Source organism: Cyanistes caeruleus, chromosome 1, assembly GCF_971803275.1.
Source record: "Cyanistes caeruleus chromosome 1, bCyaCae1.hap1.1, whole genome shotgun sequence".
NCBI classification, from domain to species: domain Eukaryota; kingdom Metazoa; phylum Chordata; class Aves; order Passeriformes; family Paridae; genus Cyanistes; species Cyanistes caeruleus.
The window spans coordinates 61,425,706-61,452,700 of record NC_141701.1 but is presented as its reverse complement, the minus strand read 5'-3'; the positions used below and the strand labels follow the sequence as shown (position 1 = coordinate 61,452,700).

At 39.6% G+C, this 26,995-nt stretch overlaps 1 protein-coding gene across 2 annotated transcripts in view; it reads left to right on the top strand.

The window, feature by feature from the left end:
• TMEFF1 (transmembrane protein with EGF like and two follistatin like domains 1) overlaps positions 1–26,995 on the top strand; it is a 112,616-nt gene that overhangs the window by 84,382 nt on the left and 1,239 nt on the right. Inside the window, exons 5-9 of one of the 2 annotated variants that reach the window (XM_086895629.1) lie at positions 2,895–2,991; positions 14,560–14,708; positions 15,561–15,626; positions 20,847–20,970; positions 25,173–25,331. In XM_086895629.1, the coding sequence (XP_086751755.1) occupies positions 2,895–2,991; positions 14,560–14,708; positions 15,561–15,626; positions 20,847–20,970; positions 25,173–25,331 (595 nt within the window). The remainder of the gene's footprint in view (positions 1–2,894; positions 2,992–14,559; positions 14,709–15,560; positions 15,627–20,846; positions 20,971–25,172; positions 25,332–26,995) is intronic. The other variant, XM_086895635.1, reaches the window with a different exon arrangement.

Here is a 26,995-nt window from a genome sequence, read left to right as displayed (position 1 = left end):
CCATCAAGTTCTGATCATGAAAAAAACAAAAGTCACACTTTTTTAAAAACAAACTTAATTTTAAAAGGAAGAGAAAACAATTTTAAGAAGGGGGAGAAGGACACAGAGAGAATTTTGCATCAAATAGTATAGAGAAGCAATGAACGAGAAGTTGTAGGCTATGATTCTGAAAATGAAAAAGTATTGGGACATTCACAGGGAGCAGAACTAGATCTCAGAAGGAAGGGTGTGTGTGTTGCATATGCTTGTGTTACTTCTTTTGTTCCTTTGCAAAACTGAAATGCCAATAGTGCGGTAACAGTGCTCAGTAAAATGTTCTGGTTGCATTTCTAGTCAAGTCAGATAGTATAAATGGGGTATGATAAAATATTTTCCATGCTAGTGGTACCACAGAAGGATATCAAGCACCAAATATTGAATAAGTGTTTTGTAATGAGCAGGTTTGCACCTGAAAGCTTTAAAAAATGGGTGGTAAAGAATTCTCTAGGCTGTTGATGACTTTTTGTCTCTTTTTCTTCAGTAGAATAATAATAAATAATATACAAATATTTTCAGAAAAAATAAATGTCATGATTGGGAGACAACAGCCTCTCATTCTGGCACCTATGAAAAGCACAGCAGTAAAATAGAAGGTGGAAAAATCAACTGAGTACAGAATTAAGTGAGGGGGAAAAATATTAATGCCAGTCACTATGAGTTCATGGAAAACCTTTACTGAGAAAATTACCATTTTTTAAACTGATTTTTTCAAGAAAGTCATTTGTACAAGAGAACATTTTATTTAAGTGTACCACCACAGAGCCACAGCCTTTCTCAGTGAAATGTGATCTTTAATCTCCCAGAAGTCTAAGGAACTAGAGAGTACAGCATCCACACAGTGCACATCTAACGTGGAAAAAATACTGCAAATCAATAGATCATTAAATGTTAAGGAGTTGGTAGAAAAGGAGTGTGTTTCTAGAGACTGTTCTTGGCCTCGTGACCCCTTCCACTGGTGACCTGGGAGCAAATCAGTCAGCAATGATTTGGTGTGGATGACAGAGAGCAGGTCACTGAGCTAACAGGATGCATAAGCAGGCAGGATTTTAATGTCTGAGGACAGTTATCTGTGGCGAGTCCAGGACCTAGGTAATGTTTCCTTGATGTCAGGAAAACAGCTCGCCTGCAGACTGTTGACCCTGAAAAGTATTCATTGGGGAATAAAGTGGATAATAAAGTAAATATGATTGTCAGTGCAGAAAAATGGTCAAAAAGTAATATGACTGTTGGATATTTAAAGTAAAGAATGTTACAAATGGTATTTGGCTTTGATGACACATTTTCTGGAACAATATGTCCAGTTCTTGTACCTGTAACTCCAGAAGGTGTCAACTTGCTGGCAAAGGGCATCAAGGGTCATAAGAACAGAAAAGGAAGTGCAAGTACCATGAATGAAAGCAGGGCCATATGTTTAACTTATTCAAACTGTAGGGGATCATTTATTAACATGGAAAAGTGAAATCTGACACTAAAGGACATTTTAAAATGCCAAACGTAGGCATAGGAATGTGGCACCTGAAAAGAAGGAGAAATCAAATAAGATGTGCCTTTGTAATGATAAAAGCAGCAGATGACCTCTACTGCAACTTGATAAGAGAGGTGATAGAATTTGTGCAGCAGGAATTTTGTTTGATAGGTATTAATCTCTGGAAAACGCACAGCATGCTTTAGACAGAGGACAGTTAGCTTGCAGGTTTCACCTGCACTATTCTTCATGAAATCACAGCCCCACAGGTCAGAGGTCAGAGGGAGAGATTCCCTGTAGCCAAGATCTGGGGAAATTAGGAAGAGCTGTTGTGGATTTCTTTTCCCAGTTTGTACTTACAGAATGTAAATTCAGCTGTTTCACTGGTGGTGTTTGATTTACTGTTGCTACAGCACATAAAGCTGCTATGAGGAAAGGAATGGAATCACTTTGATCTCCATCCATCCAGCAGCCTTGTGCAGTCAGCTGTGCACCACCACGATACTGTGATACTTTAAGTGGATCTCGACTCCCTCTGCAGATTTCTGTGGTTCTTTTCCTCCCTTGTAAATACCTAGCTCTCCTTCATCACTTTGTTAAAAATCAAAAATGAGAGTGGCTAACCTTAGTGAAACAGTAAGATTATCACTTATTTCTCTTGTACTTGGTGAAGACTTTTGATGTCCTTGTCAACAGTAAAATTATTGTTGATGTTTTTAGGATCAGAATATTTGAGATGTTGACTTTACTTTTTAGGATACATAGCATTTCTCCCAGATTCTTGTTAGGATGACTTTTTTCTTTTATTCCAATAGAACTAAACACAGTAGTCTGGAAAATACACCACAGCACATGTGACATATGAGCACAGTCTAATCTCATAGTCAGGAATCAAAAAGGGTAAAAAAAGCAAGCAGTAACCTTGCATAAGGATATCTGTAATTAAAGACTGTCACAGAAAATAGTATTTAAATCCCCAGTACCTAATATTCAAGGACATCTAAAGGGACAGGGTTTATACATTAACAGTGGCAATTAAGAGTAAATGTGACTGGGATACATGTCAATGCCAGTTATGTGCCTGGTGAAGCGGGAATAAATAAAAATGACTGAAACAAGAATAAAGGAAGAGCCAATCAATGAAACATTAGCGTTTTCAGGGATGCTTTTCTATCACTGGTAAGGTTCTACCAACCTCCAATTGACTGATTTTCAAAAAGGGAGCACTATTAAGGTTAATAGCTTCAGTATATGATAGCTGTATGTTGACAGTGTTCCTGGAGGCAAATGGATTTAGGTAAGCAAAAACAGAGTTTAATTGAAAGTCATGATGTTACTTTTCTTTTTTTTTCTTTTTTTCTTTTTTTCTTTTTTTTTTTTTTTTTTTCAGAGTATGAAGGCTCTGGGACGGAAGTTCAGAGGAAACACTCAAAATGTGGAGTTTGCAAATATAGGGCTGAGTGTGATGAAGATGCAGAGAATGTTGGGTATGTAATGTTTTCCTTAACAATATCACTGAACAAAAGGGAAGAAATGTTAAAAGTACATGATTATCTGCTCCAGTAATAATGTGTTTGGTACATGTCTGTAAAGAACAAACCATCTGCAGTTGCAAAGTAGTGGCAGAAAACAACAGAGAGTTGTACTGGAAAATCTTTAGCTAATATTTTTTAAACAAAGAGCCTTGATTCGTTTTATCCTGCCAACAAAACAACTCAAAAACCAAACAGGAATGCAAAATAAATACTGATTATTCAACCCTGGAATTTTTTATTGTGTGTTCTCCTTGTTCATAAAGTGTTACATGCAGTCTGTACTAACCTTGGACCTAAATGTGAACTGGGCACTTAAGCCAGTCAGATCTTCTGACCTCACTGTGACATTTGATCTCTTACATACACCCAGGGGGAAATGAATGGAAAATATTAATTATTGTCAAAGTTCAAAACAAATTATCAAGAAACAAGAAGCCTTTAAAGACAATCCATAATGCAGAAGCAGATGTACCACATTTCCTGCTCAAGATACGTGGTTATATTACACCCCAGCTTTCCAGGCTTGCGTGGCTCTCAGAAATGGCAGAGATATCATGAAGGAAAGGGCTTCTTCAGACAGCTCCATAAGGCTTTAAGGGGTTTTTAGGCAATTAAAAGAAGTCCTGTCTGCTGATGGAGTTTTGTTTTCCAAAACCTTTGTCCTGGCAGTGGCCACCAGTGTGGAATAAGGTTTACTGGGATCTGGGCTGGTGGCAGTTTTGCGGCTGCAGACACAGTGCATGAAGGTGTTTGAGAGACCTGCAAATGGTACATTTTTGTATCCAGGGAGGGAACAGCATCTCAGGCTAACAGTGCCTGAACATCACCAATCGGGGAAAACATCACTCTCCCTTTTCTTGTCTTCCAGCTGGAATCCATTTAATGTTGAAATATGTCTTAATTGCACAAGGTTTTATTACAGGGTACCAGCATGAAGACATCTCAGGCAGTAAAGCAGCTTAGCACTAATATTCAAGATGTGTATTCAAGATTAAATTGTAGAATACAAGGGAAAGCAAAATGGTATTAGTGCTCATGAATTCTAGCATGATACTTCACATTTCATAAAATGACATAGTACTGAAGCTGGCTTGCTCTTTCCAGGAGGGAGACAAATGAACTAGAGCTGTCTTTTGTAATACTAATAATCTTTGGAATATTGCCTTAGTCTGCTTCATTTATGACTGGAAAGATGGTATAGCAGATATATATATAAATATGTATATATGTGTGTGTGTACATATATGTTTGCTATATACACTGAGATCTGGTTTTGGGTTTGGAAAATAAATCCTGATTCAGCTTCAGTAAAAGATTGCCTAGTCTTTCTGCAGATCTGGTATTCCTGCAGCTATATAGTATCTACAAGAAAATTAGGATAAAGCTGAAGAGAGCAGAAGATTTGTTCTCTACATTCTGCTCATATAAAATGAAACCCGTTCACCTCTTCTTGACAGCAGGTGAAGAGTGCTCTTTTGCCTGTAAGATTTCTTTAATCAGTCCTCATTAAAGAAATAAGTGGAAACAAGAACTTTTATGCAAAAATGCTCAAAAGCTAGAAAATATTCCCATGTTGGTTATTTGTAATTTATTGGATAATATTTTTCAATTATATAAAGGAATTTAATATAATTTATTTTTTTCCCTGTGCTTCTAGCCATTAAAACAGTCCTCAGTGATATTCACTGTTCAGTCACAGATAAATCAGGGTCTGTTAACACAGATTGCCTTCACACGGCTGATTTTGACAAATCAGCCAAGTTGACAAGTCACAAACTTGCTAAAGTAGAATATAGGAGTTGGCTTATTTTTTTCATAAAATCAAAACAGTTATTTACATATACATGTAATATACATATACATATATATACATATATATATTTATACATACACCCTTTATAACTGTTTCAACATCTAATTTTAATTCTCTTTCCTGCTGTTTTTCGGTGTGGGTTTTGACATCATAAAATTACATCGTGACATATAAAGTTACTGGCAACACAAATATCTTTCGTTGTGCGTAAGCATTGCTAGTCTGAATTATCATTTAATTCAAATTTGCACTGGATTACAAACACTAACTTATAGCAAATCACAGGACACCCTAATTTCATAAAAATATTTTGGTTTGATTTTCCTTTTTAAGGCATAAGAATGGCCACTGGAACTTTTTTGGATAGCATGGTAATGTCTACTGAACCACACAGAAAAAGTACATTTAGTTCCATTCATGTAGGTTTATTAGGTCTGGACAGCCCTTGTTTGCACCTTGTTATGTTAAGACACTTAATAGAGTGACCCAAGTGATAACAGAAGGCATTTAAAGAAAATTCTGCTCCGTTATAGTAACTGGATGAGTTAGCTGAACTGCCCCCTAATGTTATGTAGATAATCTCAAGCCATATTTATGATACAAACAGTTAACACACAGTCATGAATTTTTTCAACCTCTTTTCCAAGCTGTGCAATCTGAGACTTTACAAACACCAGCTCCTTCTGCTCCAACTGCTCTTGAGAAGCAAAATAGTATCTGTGCAAAATGGCATCTAAGCAAAACACTCCTCATTTACCAATAAAGAAATTAATTTATGGGTAAAATGTTTAGTGAATTGGTGGGAAGGGTGCCACACATGCCACAGAATGTTGAGTGATTTGAGGTAAATGAGCTGGAATTAATGAGGAACCCCAGGATCTGCCAAAGGCCAGCCACAATGGCTAGGGAGCAGAATAGGCAAATTTTCTCACAATAATGGAAAAATCCTATTAAAGACAATTTTATTCCCTGCATAATGTGGTTTCTCCTTTGGGTCTGGAAAGCTATGGGATCCTATGCCAAAAAATGGTAGCACCTGATGCTTTCAGTGAAAACTGTAGGGTGATCCTTGCAACAGAGAAGCAAAAGACCATTTGTCACTTCCTGATTTTTTAGAGTTGAACTTGCTGGTCCTTAGAGTTGTCTAAGCAGGTCCTTTCTTCTCAGAGGTGCACAGTGATATCATGAGGGGAAATAAACACATGTCAAACCATGGTGAATTTTAGGTTGTCATAATAGAAAATGTTGCCACCATGAGGGTGGTTGGACATTCTAACACCATGTCTGGCATTTCCATCCATGGAGATGGTCTGAACTTGATCAAACACAGCCTTGGGACCAACCTGGAGCAGGGGTTGGGAGAGATGATCTCTATACACCCCTTAAACCTAATCTGTGAATCTCTGTAATTACCAAATCTAGGTGCACTTGAACAGCAAATTAAAAGAAGATTGGTTGTACGGAGTTGGGATACATGCTATATAGCAGATTAGTGATGTTAATTTTTTATTGCTCTTAAATTGTGTTTTCCCCTTTGAAAAAGTCACAGATTGTTAGTTTTCATGCTTGGTGTTAAAGCATTATGGCTATCTCTTGATCAAAAATGGTATGTATGGTTTTATTGTACTAGAGCACACATAGTTTGAAGAAATCAGGCTTTGCATGGGGCTTTAGATTTGTATCTTCATTTTGTTTGATTTCACAGAAACATTATCTGTCTAAACCCAAAGTGGTTGCTATGCATAGGAAGCTGAATGCAAAAGTATAAACAACTTTATACTTGCCACTGCCTCTATGAAAAACATCAGCATTGATTCTAGCTGGAGTAGTTGAGACACAGAAATAGAGTGTGAGGAGAGGATTGTCATAAACAGCACACTTGGAAAATTTGTATTCAGCTATATGCAAAATCAATAAATTATTTCTTTATCTAAACTCAGGAAGGAATCAGGCTGAGGAAGCATCACAGAAATATATTTCTCCATATTTTTCTTCTTTTTTCATACAACTTGTAACTATTTTAAAGAGTTCTTGATCAATCTTTTCAAGGGCATGGACAATCACTTGTGGATGCTCTAGTCTTAAATTGCATAAACACATAACATGTCATTTGCCTGAACAGTGATTTTCTGTAGGTCTGAGGTAACAGGATGCAAAGAACAGGATCACATGGGTTGTGTGGGACTTTCTTCCCAATAGTGACAAAACTGAAACAGGTTTTATATATCATGGGAAAAGCTGCTGCCTAACACCATTCAGTCATGTCTGCCATTCTCCACTGACCATCAAATATCTCTTTGGCCAGAGGCTTCCTCCTCTTTGTTGAAAAGACATTTGTCAGTTATGCAAAGCAGTGCAAAATGTGTGCACAAGAGATTGGTAGACTTACACTCTTGTGTGAGAAAGTGGCCAGAAACCCAAAAACATAGGTAGTATGAATGTGGTTGTGTGTTTTCTGCTGGAATTCTGAATTAGAAATGCAGTCGTGTTGAGAAGTGGACAGCACAAAGCTTGGGGCCATCTAGAGCTGATGGGGTAAATTCTGTAGGTCACCATCACAAATATATATGGCTTGCTCTTGATATACCCTGAGGTATCCAGACTTTCACTGGGCTTTTCAGTTCTACTGACTGCTCATGAGATAAACAGATCATCCTATCAGTACACAATCAAAAGATAGGCTCTCTAGAGGGTCTGGGCTCCTGCTCTGCACTGCAACCAGGGATAATTCATTCATGTGAGCTCAAGAACCTCTCCTGGAGAGCTCTGACCATCTCTATGAAGAAAGGTTTCACAGCTGAGTGTACCTGTTGAAGGGCTGGACTTCTCTCACTTTGGGATAATTTCCTTGTGTTCAATCAGAATTTCTTTCCTTGCAATGTGCAGCTGCTGTCTGTCACTCCTCTTTGTGTACCTCTAAGAACCTCACTCTCATCTTCTCCATAACCCCTCTAGGGTTGCTGGTGACAGCAGTCATCTCCTTAGCCTTCTCTTCTCCAGGCTGAAGAGGTGCAGTGCCCCCAGCCATTGCTCACAACAGCCCACACTCCATCCCTCTACCCATCGCAGCATCTTGCCACTGCAGCCTCTCTGGTTTCTCAGAGTACTTGCTGTTACCAGTGGGTCTCCAAACAGGACAGAGTGCTTCTCATGGGACCTCATGAGTGCTGAATGGAGGACAAGTCACCTCCCTTGCTCTGCTGGTGACCCTCCTGTAACACAGCCACCTCAGCCTGCTGCTCCCCTGGACCCTCAGGTCCTTTTCTGCAGAGCTGCCTCCTGGCTGGTCCACCACAATCTGTATTGTGGCAGTGTGACAGATATCCTGATGTCTTCAGACCTCTGGAGGTTCCTCCATCTTGTCAAGGCCCCACTTGAATTGTTAGATAACAATTTTTTTTCTTTTCTTTTTTTTTTTTTTTTTTTTTTGTCTTTGATAAGGAAATCATTAACTTAAAAATAGCCTCACTGTAAAAATTCAAATTTGTCATGTTCTCAGTTTTACCTATTTTTTTAGCAGATGAAATATGGAAATGAGATTCTGAGCACATTCAGTCTTTTTTTTTAATAAGTGTACTATGCTGTCAAAGATATGTTTTGACTTATAATGTAGATTTTCAAGAAAGATTGACAGCTGATCCCCAAGTAGACCTTTTGAGATTAACATTTTATGATATTTACTTTGGAAAGCAAAGGTGCCTCAGCAATATATAGATTCAACTGGACTATAATTTACATAGTGTCTGTTTTCACAAAGGCCAAACCAGAATTTCAGAAGTCTCTGTATTAACAGTTAGAAATGCCAGTGTGGACATTTCAAAGTCCTATTCTCTGCCTTGTCTATATAATTTGTCCTCCAGGGAAGGATTTGGCCTGTTTGAAGTCTGGCATGAAAGTTTATGCTTGCCTCTTTTGACCACTTTTTCACTCATTTACCAACTATTTTTTTTTAATTAACATTTAGGGTGTGATATTGTATGTAGGTATTCATAAGGAAGGGGATCTAAACCCTGTGTAAATGTAATTCACAGCTTTCTGATTCAACAGGAAAAAAAATCATAAGTATTTGTGTACAAATAGACAACAGAGAAAATCAGCCTGAAGAAGGGATTTTAGATTGTGCCATGGGATTATGAATTATGAAATCTGGGTGCAGAATATTCTGATGTGAGAGGAATAGCATAATGGTCTTTTCGCTATATTGGCTATCAAGAAATTGAATAGATCCTAGATGGGTAATAATCCAGGTCTGGTTTTTTAATGTACATTTGTAGTGATCTTTGCAGCAGTGTGTGCCAAGTCTCTGAGGGTTCCTATTATTTTAGGGTGGAGGGAGGGTTAGACTGCTTCTGAGAGAGCAAACATTGGTTCACCATGTATGCTGTGAGAAGCTCACTACAGTAAAGACTAAATTTCTTCGGTGGTCAGAGAGAGCCATGCCATGAAAAAGGGAATGTAGGAAAAGGGATGTTTGGAAAAAATGTCTGAAGTTTATGGTATTCAAAGGGTGTTCTGGATTGCTGGGCAGAAGTAAAGACAAAGTCTTTTAAAAAGTTAAAGCCAGGCACAAAGAAGCTTTTTAAAGTGGAATTCTACTTCTCTTGTGCTATAAAGGGTTTTTAAAAAGCACACAAAAAACCCGATGAAGATTTAACTCTTGTCAAATAAGTAGAAAAATCACTTTGAAATCCAGATTTTCTTAGTTCAGGTTTCATCTGGGAAGAACTGCACACAAGGGAAGAAGCATCAATTTGGCATGGTTATATTCTTAACAGCAATTGCAACACCCCTGCTATTTCAATTCACCTAAATTTATTCCAACAGGCATACCCTTATCCATCTGTGTGCATTTCACACACTTTGTTTTACTCCAGTGTTTCCATTTTACATTTGTAAGCAGATGTGTCAATGAGTTGGTGAGTACCTGAGAACACTCACTGCTGTCAGCTGCTGGGAAGGGATAGCAAGCAGCACTCCCTGTGAGACCAGGCCAGAAAAATACATTTGTGAGCAAGTCCCAGGTGGGCATAAATGGAGCAGCCTGATCTGCTGGTTGGAAATGCCAGTCTCTCCTGGTAGCCAAGCCTGCTCCACAAGTCAGTCGTGCTTTTCCTTTCCTTTTTTTTTTTTTTTTTTTCTCTTTTCTTTGAACCTACCAGGCTTTTTAAGCATACAGAACTTCCAACAGACCACATACACCTTGAAGCCTGAAAACAAAAGGGAGCCTTGAAATGTGTTCTGATCTCTGGGGATCTAATTAATTTACTAATAGCAGCAAATGCTCTTGCAGCCTGAGCCTGTCACTTCATTTTACTAAACACATTTGCTTTGTTACACCTAGTAGCCCCTAAAAAATGAGTTGCACATCCTCATTTTTTGCCTATTAAAACCACAAAAAATCTGTTTGGTTTAATTATATCACTTTGTACTTCCTTGAAATTCAAATGCTTTTCTGTTTAACTAATGGTGTTAATGAATGACATGCATGCAACTTCTAAAAGCACACTTTCACAGCAAGCTGTTGCTTTTTTTCTTAAGGTGTCAGTTCTCTGATGACAGGTGACAAATTTCAGGGATTTTTTCTGTACACCCTAGTACATTAGGAAAGCATCTGAACATATCCTGTTGACTTTCCTGGGCTAAGTGAGAGAAATGATCTGTTGAGGACAATAAGCAGGAACCTCCTCCAGCAAGACATCAATTTGGCATTAACTGCCTGCTTAAATCCTTTTGGTTAAAACCAATAGGAAGGTTATAGTGAAGAAAATGTTTGTAGATCTCTCACTTTTTTTATTCCAGTGTGGTTTTTACAAGCTTTTCCAGCAAAAATTTGAAGCACTTATTCACCTCTTTCTCATATGAAGCATCAAGCACATTCAAGATGTCCTTAATACACAATTCTGTTAAGTGATTTTACCTTAAGTGACTCTTTTCTTCTGAATTTTACAGTTACGATTCACTCTCTTCCTGGGTGCCCCTCTTGTGCTTCTCCCACGTGCCCCTGCTCCCGCTTCATGATCTCAAGCTTTTCCTGCCCTGCCTTTGTGAGCAGCTCTCTGCATCGTCCTTATGCTCTCCCTGTGCTCTCTCCCCAGCAGGAGAGAGACTTCAGGGAACAGATTACACTATGAGACTGCAATTTGGTGTTCAGTTTCAGTCTTAGCTGTGAAGAAAAGCAGTCCTTGGTGCCTCTTACAGGTTCTCCTGCTTGCAAAGACCTCTGATAAGATTTTTGTCCTTTAAGATACCACTTTTAGCTCATTCTCACTGTCTGCTGTGTATTCTCACATACTTTGTGTGCTTCTTGTATGGTCTGTGGTACAGTTCAGACCTGTAGGCTCTGCTTGGTAGCCTTGAGTTTTGACTTCTGCTTGGCTTTGGCTCCCAAACTGGCTGGTGGGGGCAGCTTCCACCAAGCAGTTGGATTTCCTGACATCTCAGTACCAAGCTATTATCTGCCCTCTGTAGCTCTCTGGTACCAGGATATAAAATATTTTCAGTATTTCATAGTGAGTTTGTTGGCAGATCTTCCAATACTTTCCTGAGCTGCTCTTCTCTTTCAGTCTGTGGTGGTCCTGTCCCCTCACAGGATCTCAGGATTGTTTCAAAATGTTTGATGTGCAGCATCAGAGCAGTGGCTTGCTCTCCCACGGTTTTACCTTCCTTCACAAACACCAAGCAGTTAAAAACAACATCCTTTTCATGTTTTCTGTCAAGAACAGCACTCCCCATATGTCACTGCTCTCATCTCATGATTTGGCGCTTCTCGCAGTCCTGACTGTATTTTTGGTCTAGTGGATAGAAACTGTCTATGAGCAAGGACAAATTCACTGCACCCTATGCAGACTCTCTGACAAGTGCAGGTTTCTAGCATGTGCTTGTGACTCCCTCTCTGCATCTGTGCATCTGCACTCTCCCTACTGCATCTGTGGAGTTCCTTTTCCCCTCAGACCATTGCACTCAAGCCATGTCCTCTCCTTAACTCATTCTCTTTCAGTCCTCTGAAAGGCTCCAGAGGTTTGTGTTGGAATAAGAGTTTCAATCTTTTATTTTTGAGTGCATCAGTCCAGTTCAATTGTTCATTACCCCACAGTGTACTTAAACCACCTGCTTTTACATGTCAGACAGCTCTGCCTAGTAACCAGTGACTAACTGGCCAGGGGAAGCCTGGAAGTAGCCCTTGGCATCATGGCCATAGGCAAAGAAGTAGTTAATGGCACCAGGCAGATAATCAGATAGATGAGGAGGGGGGGTCAACATGTGATATTTCTGTACATTGAAGAAGTGGTTAGAGATAAAACTGAGACTGTTGATCAGAAAACCGGGGTCAAGAACTCATAAGCACTTCTAAAACAAGAGTCTGACAATTCTGAGAAAGTAAGCAATTAATATTAGATGTTAAATCTAAAAACAGCAAAGCATGGAAGCATAAGCAGTTCCCAAGCAGTTCCAACTGCAGCCTGTAATGTCACCATGAAGAAGAAAAAGATATTTTCAAAACTCGGCTTATTTGTCGCCAGGAATGACAAAACCCAGCTACAATCATGATGCTACAGACATCAGATGGTGACTACAGGCAGATCTAAGGGAGAGCAAAGGTATCTGCCTGCACACAGCCAGTGTCATACAAATGAGGACCAGCTTTCTGCCATTTTGTGACAATAAATATGCATGACTGCTGAGCCATGAGCCTTTTATTTGTATGTAGTAAACCCTAATAAACCCCTGATTAGTCTTAACATCATGTGGGAGCAGGTAAACAAAATAGTATTTCCATCCTGGTTCTAAGGTTTACAACCATTACCATTTCTAGTGAGAAAGATTATCATCTGTTCATCATATTGGTATTTAGAGGCTTCATTAGTACTTGGAAGTAGGTCCCTAAGATGTGTAGAGACTCATTAATGGGGCAGTTTTTCACTGTCAGTAGGTGCACTTAAAACCCTCTTTGCACTAGAGATGTTCTGTCTAGCAACAACCTGAAGTTCACAGGCATGGAAAATTACCTGCAAAATGAGCATATTTAAATTAAGCGACAAAAGGTTCTCGTGGAAGAAGAGGAAGTGAGAAGAGTCTGCTGGCCATCTTCAGTGTTTCTGAAGCATGGAATTTGGTTCTGCTGCAGATTTGTTGCTAGCTTGAGGCATACATTCATCTGTTTAATAGTTTAGTTTTATCTGCAACAGTGGGAAAGAACAAAAAAACCTGGTAAGTTGGTAGCTTGGATGTTTTTCCCCATCCTGTGACTTACAAGAGTGGATCAAAATGAAGCTGGTGGTTACTCCTGGCAGTCAGACAGTGAGCCCCCTGTAGAGCTTTCTGCCAAGGAGAGGATCTTGTGCTCACTGCCACCTTCTCAGAAGGTGCAGAGTGGCTTTCTCACACTCGTGACATCAGGAGGAGCTTGACTAAGAGATGGGACATGGTTCCCACCTTGTTCTCCTCCTCATTCTACAGCAACACTCCTTATTTTCCTCACCCCAAAGGTGTAGATGAACTTGCAGAGCAATGCGAAACATACACAGAAAATTTCATTCAAAAATAAAAGTTCAGTTAGAAAGCAGAATATTGATTAAAATAATCAGGGGGTATGAGGCATGGAAGGTTGAAAAGTTTTCCTGTGCCATTCACATATGTAAAATTTCTGGACTTCTTGCTGGGTCTACAAAAGTACCTAAACATGAGCAGGTCATAGCCCTGTCTGAGTCTTTGGCTGTCCTACTTCTGTGTGGTTAGGATGCAGCTACACACTGGGTCTTCATTTTTCCTGCTTTCATTTTACAATCCCTAGCTGCAAATTGTGTGGAAAATGATTCATCCTAAACAACCAAAATGTTAATGGGATGTAATATGAAATAATTCAGGTTGCATAATCCTGTTTTAAATACAACATAATAGACCTATTGTTAACTTTCAAGGGTATGAATGAAAGTCTTGCTGAAATGCCACAGTTAACCAAGCATGTTGAGTCTATGCATCCTTGGAAATAGAACTTTTTCTATTGTCTAACAGAAAAGGGATGTCGCCCTGAAAACTAAGCCCTCTGATCTTGTTTCCATAGTTTCAGTTACTTTCCCAGGGAAGAAACATAAGCTGTTTATCACATTCCTTCTAAGAAACGTCCTTTGATGGACATTTCACATGACCAGTGTGCTTGGGAAGGTGGTAACTTAATTATCCAATCCCTGGTCATTGTTGAGAATCTATAAATACTGGAGGCAGAGAATAAAGTTACTTCTTTTCCCTGTCATGCCACTGAGACATGTTCATGTGAATCATTCTGTGTCCTTTAGCGACAAAGGGAATCCTTTTTGTTTTCCCCCTCGAGGATCCTGATACTGAAAGATGTAGAATATTCTTCTGGTTTTGTTCACACTAGAGAATAAACACTACAAACTGGTATATTAATATAGTAAATCTTCTTAGAATGTGTTATCAATTTTCAGGTGTGTTCCATGAGATTGATATCAGAATAAAACTACAAGAAACATTAATACATTTTTGAAAAGCACACAGAAGCATAAATTCACAATTTTGTACATTCTGCTCGGACGTCTGAGATGCAAACGACTTCTTCAGCATCCTCATGCAACACAGTTTCCCCTCCTGGTACTGGTGCATGAACTAGTGCTTACTTAGGACTTAAAGTGACTTAACTTTTGTTTGCTAGGTGTCAATTTTATTTTGCTGTATGCTTCAATTAACAGGTGTGTATGTAACATAGACTGCAGTGGATACAGTTTTAATCCTGTGTGTGCTTCTGATGGAAGTTCCTATAACAATCCGTGCTTTGTCAGAGAGGCATCATGTCTGAGGCAAGAGCAGATTGACATCAGACACCTTGGGCACTGCTCAGGTAGGATTAATTTTGATTTTCTGATAAATATAAATTCTGGCATAATTGGACTCTTTCAATTTTTGGACAGAAGTCACTGCTGCAGCTATCAATGAACTCATCATCACCTGTAATTTTGAGTTCCCCACACTGCACACATAGTGCTGTGTTTACTTTGCCTTTCTTTGGCTACTGTTACCTGGAAAGACAGGAAGATCTCTTGGGAAAATCTAAGCAATAATCCAACAGCTCTTATGTGAGGGGCTGGTAGGGGAACAGAAGGAATACAGGTGTGTGGGAAATCTTCCCTCTTGTTGCTGTGGGCTGTAAAATGTGCTTCCAGTGTGAGTTGGGTTGGGCCTGATTGCACAAACTTTTACCCGTTAAGGGTCTTTTCCAACCAAAGTGATTCTATAATTTCTTTTTCCACTGTTGGAATGGTCCACTGAAGCCCTCTGTCTACTGCCTTGTACCTAATCCTGTCCATAATCCTTCAGTTTTGGTGGCTTGTGTTTAGGACTTTCTCATGGGAATAACAGCTTTTTACCAGCTTTTTGCCAGCTGCATCTAGATCTGTAATTTGAGCAGTTCCAACACAAAAACAGACTGTCACCAAAATAACCTAGGTCCATACCACAGAAAAGTTTTTAGTTCAAAACCTAAAGTGTGCCATATGTTGGTCTGGGCGCCAGCGTTACCGACAAGGTGTGATACCATCCTGGTTGTCTGGGAGGAACAATGGAGGAGTGTGTCCAGCTTTACTGCAACTTAAAAGAGTTTTTGAATATTATTCTGGCTTATCAGTGATGTACACATAGTGGTCTGGAAAGTATCCTTTCCTAATAAGTAACTATGCATGTATTTATCACCTAGAAACAGATGACACAAATGCAGTTGGAAAGAAAGATGACAGCATGCAGTATCGGCCAGAAGTGAAAGGTACGGTGAAGATTTTGTGCTTTTTGGTTATGGCTTCACAAGATGAGAAAATAGAGCATGCAAGTCTCTTCTAGTCTGCCTTACAGCTCTGATTCCTGTAACTGACACAGACCTGTGAACAGCTTCTTTCTTATAGCTTGTTGCAAGGCTAGCAGGAAGATGTGCATGATCTGTGAGTTTTTCCTGCTGTATTCCTCTAACATACCCAGCTGCTCAGTACCTTGTGCAGTGGTCACAGGATTGAACTCCCTCCAAGTGCTGTGAAAATGACTTTACTGGAAGACACCAAGCTGTGACATTCCTGATAAAATAACATAGCGCAAGCCTCCCTGCCACGTTCCCATCTTTTTTGTTAACTTCTGGGGAAAATGGATGATTCTGTATTTGTTAGGTTGTTTCAAAATATTTTCAGTAAACTAAAATGCTGAATCACATCGGTTGAAAATGTTTCGCCTACATGAACCCTACCTTACCTTTTAATAACCTTTAATGGCTCAACTTTTCCTTCATCCCTGCTAGTCAGATGATCATACACATCAAGTATCACTCCAATGCTTTCTTTAGACCTCCTGTTGCTAGCAACACACTTGAAAATGCCCTTCTTGTTATCTTACACAACACTGGCTAGATTCTGTTTTAAATGAGCTTTGGCCTTTTGTGTCTTCCTCCCTGCACATATGAGCCACAGCTCTGAACTTTTCCTGTGAAGCCTGACCTCTCTTCCAGTGGCCATACAAATTCTCTTTCCTCTTGAGCTCCACAAATAGTTCCCTGCTCAGTCAAGCTGGTCTTCTACCCCACTTGCTTGACTTACAATGCAGCAGAATTGTCTGCTCCTGTGCTTCTAAGGGCACTTCTTAAAACTTGACCAGCACTCATGGACTGCTCCAAAGCAGATTGCCAAGGTACTCTGCTAAAGAGCTCCATGAATAGCTTAAAGGTTTTGTCTGCTGAAAAAACAGGCTAGCAATGCCAGTGTCCTTTTTTCTCATTGCTCTGAAAGCTCAGCCATTAAACTCAACCATTTCATGATCACTATGGCCAAGACAGACACCTAAAATTATAACCCCTATGAGCCCTCTATTCACAGCAGCAGGCCTAGGAGAGCTTGGCTCACTGAGTACCGCTGACAAGAAGTTATTTTCTCCTGCAAATGTCAAGAAAGTCCTGTTCATCACAGCAATATTATATTCCCAGGTGATGTGTGGGAAGTTAAAAATCTCCCATAAGGACAAAGGCAAGCAATACAAACATTTCTCATAATTGCTTATAGAATAAGTTATCAGTGCTCAAATCCTGGCTGGGTACTCAGTAGTAGACATCCACTACCACGTTTCCTTGTTTTCCATCCCTCTAGCCCTCACCCAGAGGCTCTCAACCACATCAGCACTAACTGTAAGTGCTCTACAATCACCTCTCCCTTACATACCACATGATACCTCCAACTTGTCTGCCCTGCCTGTAGCTCCTGAACAGCCTGTAGTCGTGCACCTCGACACTCCACTTGTGGGACTCATTTTTACCAATTCATGCAAATACCAGTGATATTGTAGCTCTGGGAGCTGACCAGTGCTTCTGGTTCATCTTGTTTGTTTCTCATACTGTGTCTGTTGGTGTTCAAACATCTTGAATGTGCTCCTGAGCTCCCATGTTCCCAGGAGCAGTACAAGTGTTCCCACTAGCACTTGCTACCCTCAGGTGATGCCATGTGACTTACCTGCTGCAATGGTGTTGAAATCCCCTTCCTCCATCAATTCTAGTTTAGAACCCTCTCCATCCTGCCAACTTATACCCAAAAAGACTTTTTACCCTTCTGGACAGGTAGTTCCATCAGGCCCCAGCATACCGTGTCTCTTCTGTGATTTAAAACCCCAAAGTTTTGGTGGAAACACCAAAGTCCCAGAGCAAAGTATTGACATCCTGGGCTCACCTGTTTGTTTCATGTTTCCCCTCATTATTGGGAGTATTGAAGGGAAACACTATCTGTGTTCCCAAATTTTTTTAGCATTGTCCCCAAGGCTTCTGAAATCTCATTTGATTGACCTCGGGCTTTTTGTTGCTACATCTTCATTAGTGGCCATGTGAAAGAGCAGGACTGAGTAGTACTCTGAAGGTTGCAATAACCTCTTCAGTCTTGTGGTGACATCTCAAATTCAGGTCTCAGGGAGGAAGAACGCTTCCCTGAAAAGAGAATCCAGTCTGCAAATGGGTGCTTATATTTCGCACAGGAAGGAATCACAAATAAACATAACTCATTGCTCTTTCCCCTCAGTGCTGGTCTTAATGCAGGTTTTGTTGCAAGGGGTTGATACCTTCTCTGTTAGCTCTGGTCTTCAGTTTTCTCTGTCATTATATTTGTTTTGTACTCCCATGGCTTCCTTGAGTAAAGCCATCCCACCATGGCTTTCAACATACCTTGTGTTCTTCTTGAAAAGTAATTCAGAGCCAAAAAGCTTCATATATTTTTCTCTTTTCTCAAATTCTCTTATTTTCACTGCATACGATGTACCAGTTGGAGTGATTTAATGTCAATTTTCACTTACATTATGAAAGTATAAAAGGCACCAAATGCAATATACATCTTATTATGTAATGTAATGAAACACCACTTTCAGTTCCTATTCCAAAGAGGTAACAGACTTCTATTCATTGCATGTAAATTGCCCTTGAAATCTAGTTAGTGGAAAAACCGTTGTATATAATTATTATTATTAATGTGTTTGGCTTGTGTGGTCTCACATTCAGCAAATGATGTGCATGAAGAGAGTATGCTTGATGAAAAAAGGTTGTTTTGAAATTTTTTTAATACAGTGCTCAAGTCTCCTTAGATAGTGAGGGCCTGAAGTGAACTTCTTTGAATTGGTTTTTTTTAATCTGGGATAAGAGAAGAGTCCACCCTCCAACCTGTTTGCTTTTGCTTTCAGTTCCTGTGAGTTTCCCTTGTTAAACCCTGTTCTCTGAACAGATAATATATTTTAGTCTCTAGAACTGTGACCGTCTCCTCCTGCAGTGCAAGTGACTACCTAGAGTTCCATCAGAAAGGTCTCTCCAGATTCAGCTGGCTTCAGCGGTTTTGTTGTACCAAGATGAGCATCAGGGTTTCAGTTTTTATGCATGACTCTTCCTTCTGGTGAAGTATTTGAACTCTATATCCAGTCACTCTTTCGAGGCTCCTACACCAGTTAAATATTTTACTTTGAAGCTCTGAAGCAGTCTAGCAGGTCTCTCCAATTAAAAACAGATTCCTGTCAAAAGATGGTGTAAATGTCTGTTTTACACTAGGAATCACCTCCTGCATTTAACATCTCCTTGCTTAATGCAGGTTTTGCCTCTGATCTGTGTGTGGCTGTCTGGCCACTTTTCAGGGAACTCACCTTCAAGTTTTCCACTGGGCCTCACATCCTGTATCAGTACGTGTATTAAAACCTGATATGATGCAGCTCTCTGAACAAACTAATATAATTGTAGCTCATTACAAGGTTTGATTGGAACCACATATGACAGTAATTAAATTCTTGGAAAAGGAGGGAGATGATAGTTTTGGGATGAGACACACCCACTCTTCTCCACTTGGACATATTGTGACATAGTGTATTCCAACAGTGCAGCGATGGACACACTGTCAGTATTAGTCAACGTTCTTCCCTTGTATCAAGTCATCTGTATCTTCAAAACAGCCTGAATTAAAAGGCTTCCTTATATCTAAACTGTGCATTTAAAAAAAAAAAAACAAAACTAAACTAGCAGCATATCTCTTTTTATTTTTTTGTCTTGTAAAAATACATTCTCTTTCTTGCTGGTCTAATTTCAAATATCTGCAATTGTATGAGAGATTTCTTCTTCACACTCCCTTTTGCTTTATAGTCCTTTATCTGTGAAGCTGTAGTCCATTGCCATGGAAATGAATACAATTCCATAATTTCGCTAATATCTTAAGATCCCTGTTCTTCAGAGAAGTTCATTATGAAATACCAACTTCTGTGTTTAGGACTCCTTTACTGAGAAATTTTTTGGGGAAAAATGGTTGAAAATGAACACAGCTTTGGATAGTTTTGGTAACATGACAGAAGGATGAAAGATGTTGGGGCAGAATGGAGTGCCTTTCTGTGCTGGGCTGAGCTGGACAACAATTAAGTGCCCACCAGTTTCTTGCTCTATCTCAGCTTCCCCCAAAAAGATGGAAGAGAGAATTAGGAAAACACACATTAGAAAAACTCATTGGTGAGGCTAAAGGCAGTTTAAGAAGCAAAGGGGGGAAAAAAAAGAGAAAAAAACCAAGTGCTGCAAAAGTCACTCACAATATCCCACCAGCTGACTGATGACCAGCCAGCCCCTGAGCAACTGCTGCCTTGGAAATATCAAAACTATAGATTTTATTGCTGAGCGTGATGTCATATGGCGTGGGATATTCCTCAGGCCAGTTTGGGTCAGCTATCCTGGTTGTGTCCCCTCCCAGGCTTTTGCAAACTCCAAGTCTTGCTGAGCAGAAAAGCAGAGTGAGAAGCAGAGGAAGTCTTGATGCTGTGTAAGCTCCCTTCAGCAAGAATGCTGTGTTACCGCTATTATTTCAGCCAGAAATCTAAACCACAGCACTCCATCAGCTGATGTGAAAGAGGTTAACTCCATCCCAGCCAAAACCAGCACACCTCCCAAAGGAATGTGCACTTTAAACACATTTCAATATTTTTAAGTTCTCTCTCCATAAAAATGTTTCTCTGAGGAAGACTGCTATTGAAGTGTGCTTGATTTCAACTTTAACAACCAGTGATTGTTAATCAGATCTGGGCTGTATCAAGTGGTTTTCTACCCAGTAATCATAAAATGTGGTTCAGCATCTTTCTAATCCTTTTTAGAGGGTTCTTTTTCATCTGTTTACACATGGGAGAGCACTCTCTCTATCTATGTATTAGCTTTTTGCCCCAGTGCCACTGGACAGAGCTTCTGCTCATCTTCCTGTTTTGGTTTGTTTCTGTCACGAACACCTTTCTCCTTTTTGAGAGACCTGATATAAAAAGCATGTCTCCAAGGATCATTTTCGAGTGCAGTACATTCTAGCAAATCTCTGTAGATGCCTCTGAAATTTCCCCCTTAAGCCTCTGCTTTATTATTCTCTATTCCTTTATTCACTGCAAGTTTTTAAGGATGTGCTATTCTTGGTTGAGAGTTTTAAATTAACATCATAGACCCATGTATAATTGTTTATGTATATTTCTTTTCAAGATGCCAGTGATCAAAGAGAAGACATTTATATTGGAAACCACATACCTTGTTCAGAAAGCTTCAATGGTTATTGTATACATGGAAAATGTGAATTCATTTATTCCACTCAGAAGGCTTCTTGCCGGTAAGTCCTTCATGTCTCCAAAATATGACTGAAATCCCAGCAAAACTTAATGAAAATGCTCTCTTGACATAATGTCAGGATGTACCACCTTGTGATATCTAAGAAGTGGCACAGGAATAGTGTCCCTGTGCTGTGGGCAGCACCCAGCTGCTCCAGTCAGGAGGGAGATAGTGCTCAGAGGAGAGGCTCAGTCAGTCAGGTACATCAAAACCTGAATCCCTCTGAGGAGTGTGGCCTCAGTGTTCTCTTCTTATTTTCAGCTGCTAAATAATATCCAGAACTAAAAAAACCAAACAAAACAGAAACACATTAAAAAGGCCTTTGTCTTGCATGGGTTCTCTCTATGACTGTTCTTTCCCCACTGACCTCTCAGCCTGTTCTTACACTATCTGTACATTTTATTGTTCCTGTCATAAACTCTCTCTAGAGAATCAATACCTTATTTTTAACATTTATTGCCCTTTTTCACAATAATAGGCTTCATCTAGAGAATAAAAAATTGCAAAGTATTTTTTAGCCCACACCTTTTGTCTACAGGATAAACTAGCAACTCAGAACACTCAGTATTAAGCCCATCAGTGTTTCCCAGAATATGTGAATGTTCCTTAGCTCCCAGGTAATTTTTTCTTTTACATTTCACCAATTGAATTCTGTATCTTTGATTTCCTCCAAATTATTACTATTATTATTATTATTATTATTATTATTATTATTATTATTACTACTACTACTACTACTACATTAAAGTTGTTTGTAGTATAAGGCCACTTTATAATAAGATGCAGTGCCCTACTTATTAGGAGGTTTCACTCCTGAGCTTTTATCTTGCAAACTGGTACTTTCAGATTAATGTGGCTGAAACTGCTATAACTCTTCGCTCTCCTTTGCTTTTGAAACTTCAGCTGTAAATCCATTGGATACTTTCATATTTTCTCCCTTGATCCTTATTGATTGATGATATTTAGGTGTTTTTTGCACTGCCAAGATTTAAGGGTTTCCAGACAGATCAGAGAGCAGGAAGTCCAAAAAGCAGAGCCAGTATCCTTGTCAACTTAAGCACTTGAAAGCTTCTACTTTTTTTTTTTTTTTTTATCATGCAAGACTCTTGTTTATTTTCACCTTTCCAATAGGACTGTTTTGGTTCTCCTTTCATCTGGAACCAAGACAAATCAACATGGCTTTGCTTCTCTTAGAAAACTGGGTGCATCCCCAACATCCTCTTGATGGGCATTAGGCAACACTATCTGGTTACAGTACTCTTTTGATCTGGAACTGTACTTAACACAATTTATAATGCATTTATCTTAAAAATGTTTAAAGTAGCAATATTTCAAGGAAAAGATTCCTGTCTGAATTAATTAATTTTTATTTTCCCAGAATTTTTTTCAGTAAGGTGTTAATCTTATAGTAATTTATCAATTTATGATTCAGTGTAAATTCAGATATTTATAATTACTCGGGTAAGAATTGATAGGCAATGTTTTGATGAATTTAATTAATGTATCATCCTTTCAAATTCCATTTTATAGTTACATTTACTGTTACTGCCTTTGGCTATATATTTAAACAGTCTCAATAGTATCTCAGCACTGAGCCTAGCACAACGAACCTCATGTGGCTCCAGTCAAGAATTTGTGACTATCAGTCCTTGACCCTGAGTATCAGATCTCATTTGGATTTTTCTTGGCTGTTAAAATACTGGTGGTCTCATGCTTTATGCATGTTTCTTACTGGAGCAGAGTTATTAAGGAAACAAATAGTTTATAAGAGACATCAATCAGCCATAGTAATCGTGTACCCCTATCAAAGAAAAAAATTCTCTCTTTCTCCAGCAAGGAAAATATCATGATGAGTGCTAAGGGTAAATTGTTATTTTCAAGTGCTTTGGGTTCTCATACACATCTAGCATATACACTGTTTAATTTGGTCCTCATTTCCTGGTAGTGATGTATCGGGTGACATACAAAACAGCAGAACATATTTGTGCAGAGTGAATTCTGCTTTCACTGAGGGCAATGAGTCTCCTTGCTTATTGTAGAGCAGCCCTCCAGGACTGCCAGCAGGCAGGTGGGTGGAAGGTTTTGTAGCAGTCAGTTGCACAGTATTGAGTTTAGCAGCCTCTGCACAGATGGGACCAAGTCTGTCTCCTGCTGCCCCCCTTGTGCAGCACAGTTCTGCCCTGTCCTTATGGCAGGCTGCGTCAAGGACACACAGTCCAGCCCTTTAAAAAGAAATCTAAACTTCTTTATGTTAAATCAATTAATTGACTGATCAGCTTATTTTGATAAATCCTTGCTGACCTCTATTGATCTATTATACTTAATGCTATATTACCTTGTTATACATTTATGCAGCAGAATGCTTTAAAATCTGTTCTACTAGTTTAGGGTAAAAAACTAGTGCCTGCTACTTTGTCCTGCCATGATATGATTCTTAATATAAGCACTTCTTCCCCTGAATCTGCATTCAGTGTTTCTCAGAGATAATTTCATATATATATATATATATATATATATATATATATATACACACATATATAACAAAAACATTTCAGTGTTTCTGAGGAAACATCTTTGAAATTCTTTGTGCCTCCTCTGCCTTGTTTTGCCTCCTCTGCATTAAAGCAGCTCTCACATTGATAATACTACATCTGCTAATTTCTTTAATGAAAAAAAAGCAAAGTAACAATAAAATTTAAGTCCTCTTCCTTTTTGTGTCTTCTTGCATGATGACCAGTGTGTTCACTGTCCTCATTTTTGTATGCTTATACAGTGTTCTCTTTATTCCCTTCCTGGCTATCACTGAGCACACTTACAGTACATGGAGGGTTTTCTTTAACAAGTCTTACTGGAATTTGGTTCATACCTGAACCAAAACTCCTTACACAGCAGCTCATGGCTGGAGAAAGTAGAGTCACAAGATTATGAACATGTAAACCCCAACTATTATCCCTGCATGCAGAGGGGGATTAGGAGCTGCATTAGCAGCTGTAGAAAGGTCTTTGGTGTAATTATTTTGTTGCTCCAAACAGAATTAATTCCTACCCTAGCACAAAGCTTTTGAATGGATGAGTCTAATTTTGTGCTGTGTTCAGGCTTGTCAGATCCATTTTACAAAAGGATTGTTACTCTGCCTGCATGTGAGTATTTATTCTCCAGCTGTAGAGCTGGAGGCCAATTGTATGATTCAGTTCTCCGTATCTTGTCAGTCAATTCTAAAGGACAGCTGTACAGGGAACTTGCTCAGGGTTCTAAGTGGTGGCCTTTGACTCTGCAGACTACATCTCAGTGTTTTGGGTGGCTTGTGCCTTTTCTTGTGCCTCAGCCTCTTTTGCCTTGAGACATGAATTATTTCAGTGTGTTTGCACTGGCACATCTTGCATTGCCAGTACTCATCACTGCTCAGGAACAGCCTCTGCTGAGTTTCTCATTGAGCAAACTACTGCTTTGCACAGGCAAGTTACCATTTAGAGAGCAGCTTCTCTTCTGCTTCCAGCTATTTCTCCCCCACCCCATGCAGATTATTTTAGATTCTTCCTTGAGCTCTCACTTGAACAGTTGTGAGCCATAGGGTTTTCTAAGCTGACCTCCATCAAATTCTGGCTCAGCCACAAGGCAGGAGGGGGTTTGGTGCTGGTCTTGTCCAGTGGATTTTGTACAATTCTATTTCTCTAGGTTGCAGCTTGAATAAGGGGCTTCTTTTTTCAAGGTGGATTCTCAACCCATATTTCAAGGCTCAAGGCCTTCCTCTTTGTCACTTCTGTCCAATATTGACAATGGAGCTGAATGAGTTGTGCTCTCTCTGTTTTTCCTGAGCATAGTGCTTGTATTTCATTTAGCCTTGTCTACTTGTCTTCCAAGAGTCTACTGGTTCCACCCAGTTGCTTCACTCTTCCTAAATATTGTACCAATGCAATAATAACCCAAGTATTTCTTTTGACAAATCAGGACCTTCCCCATGCTGGTGTGTTTTCAGAGGGCCACTAGTAACCTTATCAAGAAAATGCAGAGCACGTCCACTGGCTCTGTCTCTTCTCTTGCCAGACAGACCCAAACCATTCCCTAACCCAAGCATTATCACACGTGCAGCTTCTCACCAGCTCCTTCTCAGCTGGTGTCCCCTTGGATTTCTCATTTCATCTGCAAAATGATTGGAGTGCTGTCAAATTACAGATTCCATGAAATATTCCTTTTCTTTTTCAGGTGTGAATCAGGATATACTGGGCAGCACTGTGAAAAGACAGACTTTAGTATTCTTTATGTTGTCCCAAGTAGACAAAAGCTTACGCATGTCCTTATTGCAGCAATAATTGGAGCTGTACAGATTGCCATTATAGTTGCAATTGTCATGTGCATAACCAGGTAGGTAAAGACAAAAACAGTGAAAAATTACACATTGTATGAATACAATTTTTCTATATTTAATTATATGATGCCCAACATTTTATTTGCTTAATACCCACTTAAAAACTACCTAATGACTGAAGCAGGATGATTAGGTAACACCCTATCTGCCCCTTTGTTTCTTTGATCACAAAAGATAGATTTGTTTGAATTCAGAAACCACCAGTAACCACTCTGAATCTCCAGACAAATAACACACCAGAACAGATCAGCCTTGAAACAAATCCAAGAGTTAAGCTGCTGTGCTAGACCTTTGCTGGACTTATTAAAGCATTGCTGAAATTTTGTGGAAGCTATGATCCCCAGCTACCACTCAGTGAAACCAGAGAGGCGGACAAGATGATGTTCCCTGTGGTACCACTGTAAATGGTGTTTCACAGAGAAAGAAGTACCCCTCACACCATATACACTTTCTGAAAATTAGTGTGCCATTTAGTCCCTCACTTAGACACTTACTGTAAGAATCTGTTTTGTGAAACTTAAAGACACACAAGCTCAGAATTCAGGTTTCTGGGTTGTCTGAAATTCTCATGGTATGTAAAAACTGAGATGAGAGCCATGGGTTATTTCTGATGACAAGGCATTCAGTTCTAGGACTTGAACCAAACAAGCACTGAGGTGTCTGAGATAGATTAAGGATTACTGAGTTACCTTATAGGTGCATGAAGTATTTAAGTCTTACACTTGGGCATCCATGCCACAGTTTGAGTTTTCCTCCTCAAGTTGTCCTTCAGTTTTTCAGCTCCACTTACATTGGGCCATAAAACTAAACTTTCTGCTACTACATTATTTTACAGCTTCTCAGTGCTATAGAGGGACACCCCATGAATGAACAATACAGGCCTTTTTCCCTGTATCCCTTATAAAGTTCCACTTAACAGACACTAGCACATGTATAAAACACCACCTGCACATGTAAAGGAGTTACTTGGCTCATGCAATTGATGTCATTCCCTTTTTCACTCAGCGTCCTGCTGACCAAAGCAGGGGTGTGGAAGGCTATGGTTCAGCTCCTCTTTCAGCCTCTGTACGACCCAGCTCTCAGTCTCTCACAACTCAGCAGGACTGTTCCATCATTCATTGCCTGGCTGAGTAAGGGTCACTCCATTCAGGATTTCAGGCTTTTGTGAATCCTTTTAGTTGTGTGTTTGGCCCCAAGAAAGGGATCACCGAAGTCACCCCACAGAGAGATCTGGGTGGGCTCTGTCTCATGGGCTGCTGTGAGCAGCAAGGCACCTGGAGGTCCAGCACTTCAAAAGGCTGATTGATCCAGTCTCACTATCCACTGGGTTTTAAATATGAAATATGTATAAAGTACATCTGATGCAATCATTTCCCATGGAAGGTGTTTGCTGGATCAAGGCTGAAGGGTGTAGCACCTTGCTGGTTTCAGTCTCGGGGTCAAGCAGGGCTCCCTTCTGAATGATCTGGGGTCCTACAGACGTTCCCAGGTCACAGTCCAGTACTGAACAGCAGGAGTGTCCCACTTGTCAGCACAGATCATAGACTCCTTGCCATCGTTAAGTACAGAAAATTAAGTCAATGCATGATTGCTAGGCTTAATTATATTTGGCATATATAAAATCAGCCCTCCTTTCCCATTTCTCTCTTTCTTTTTTTCC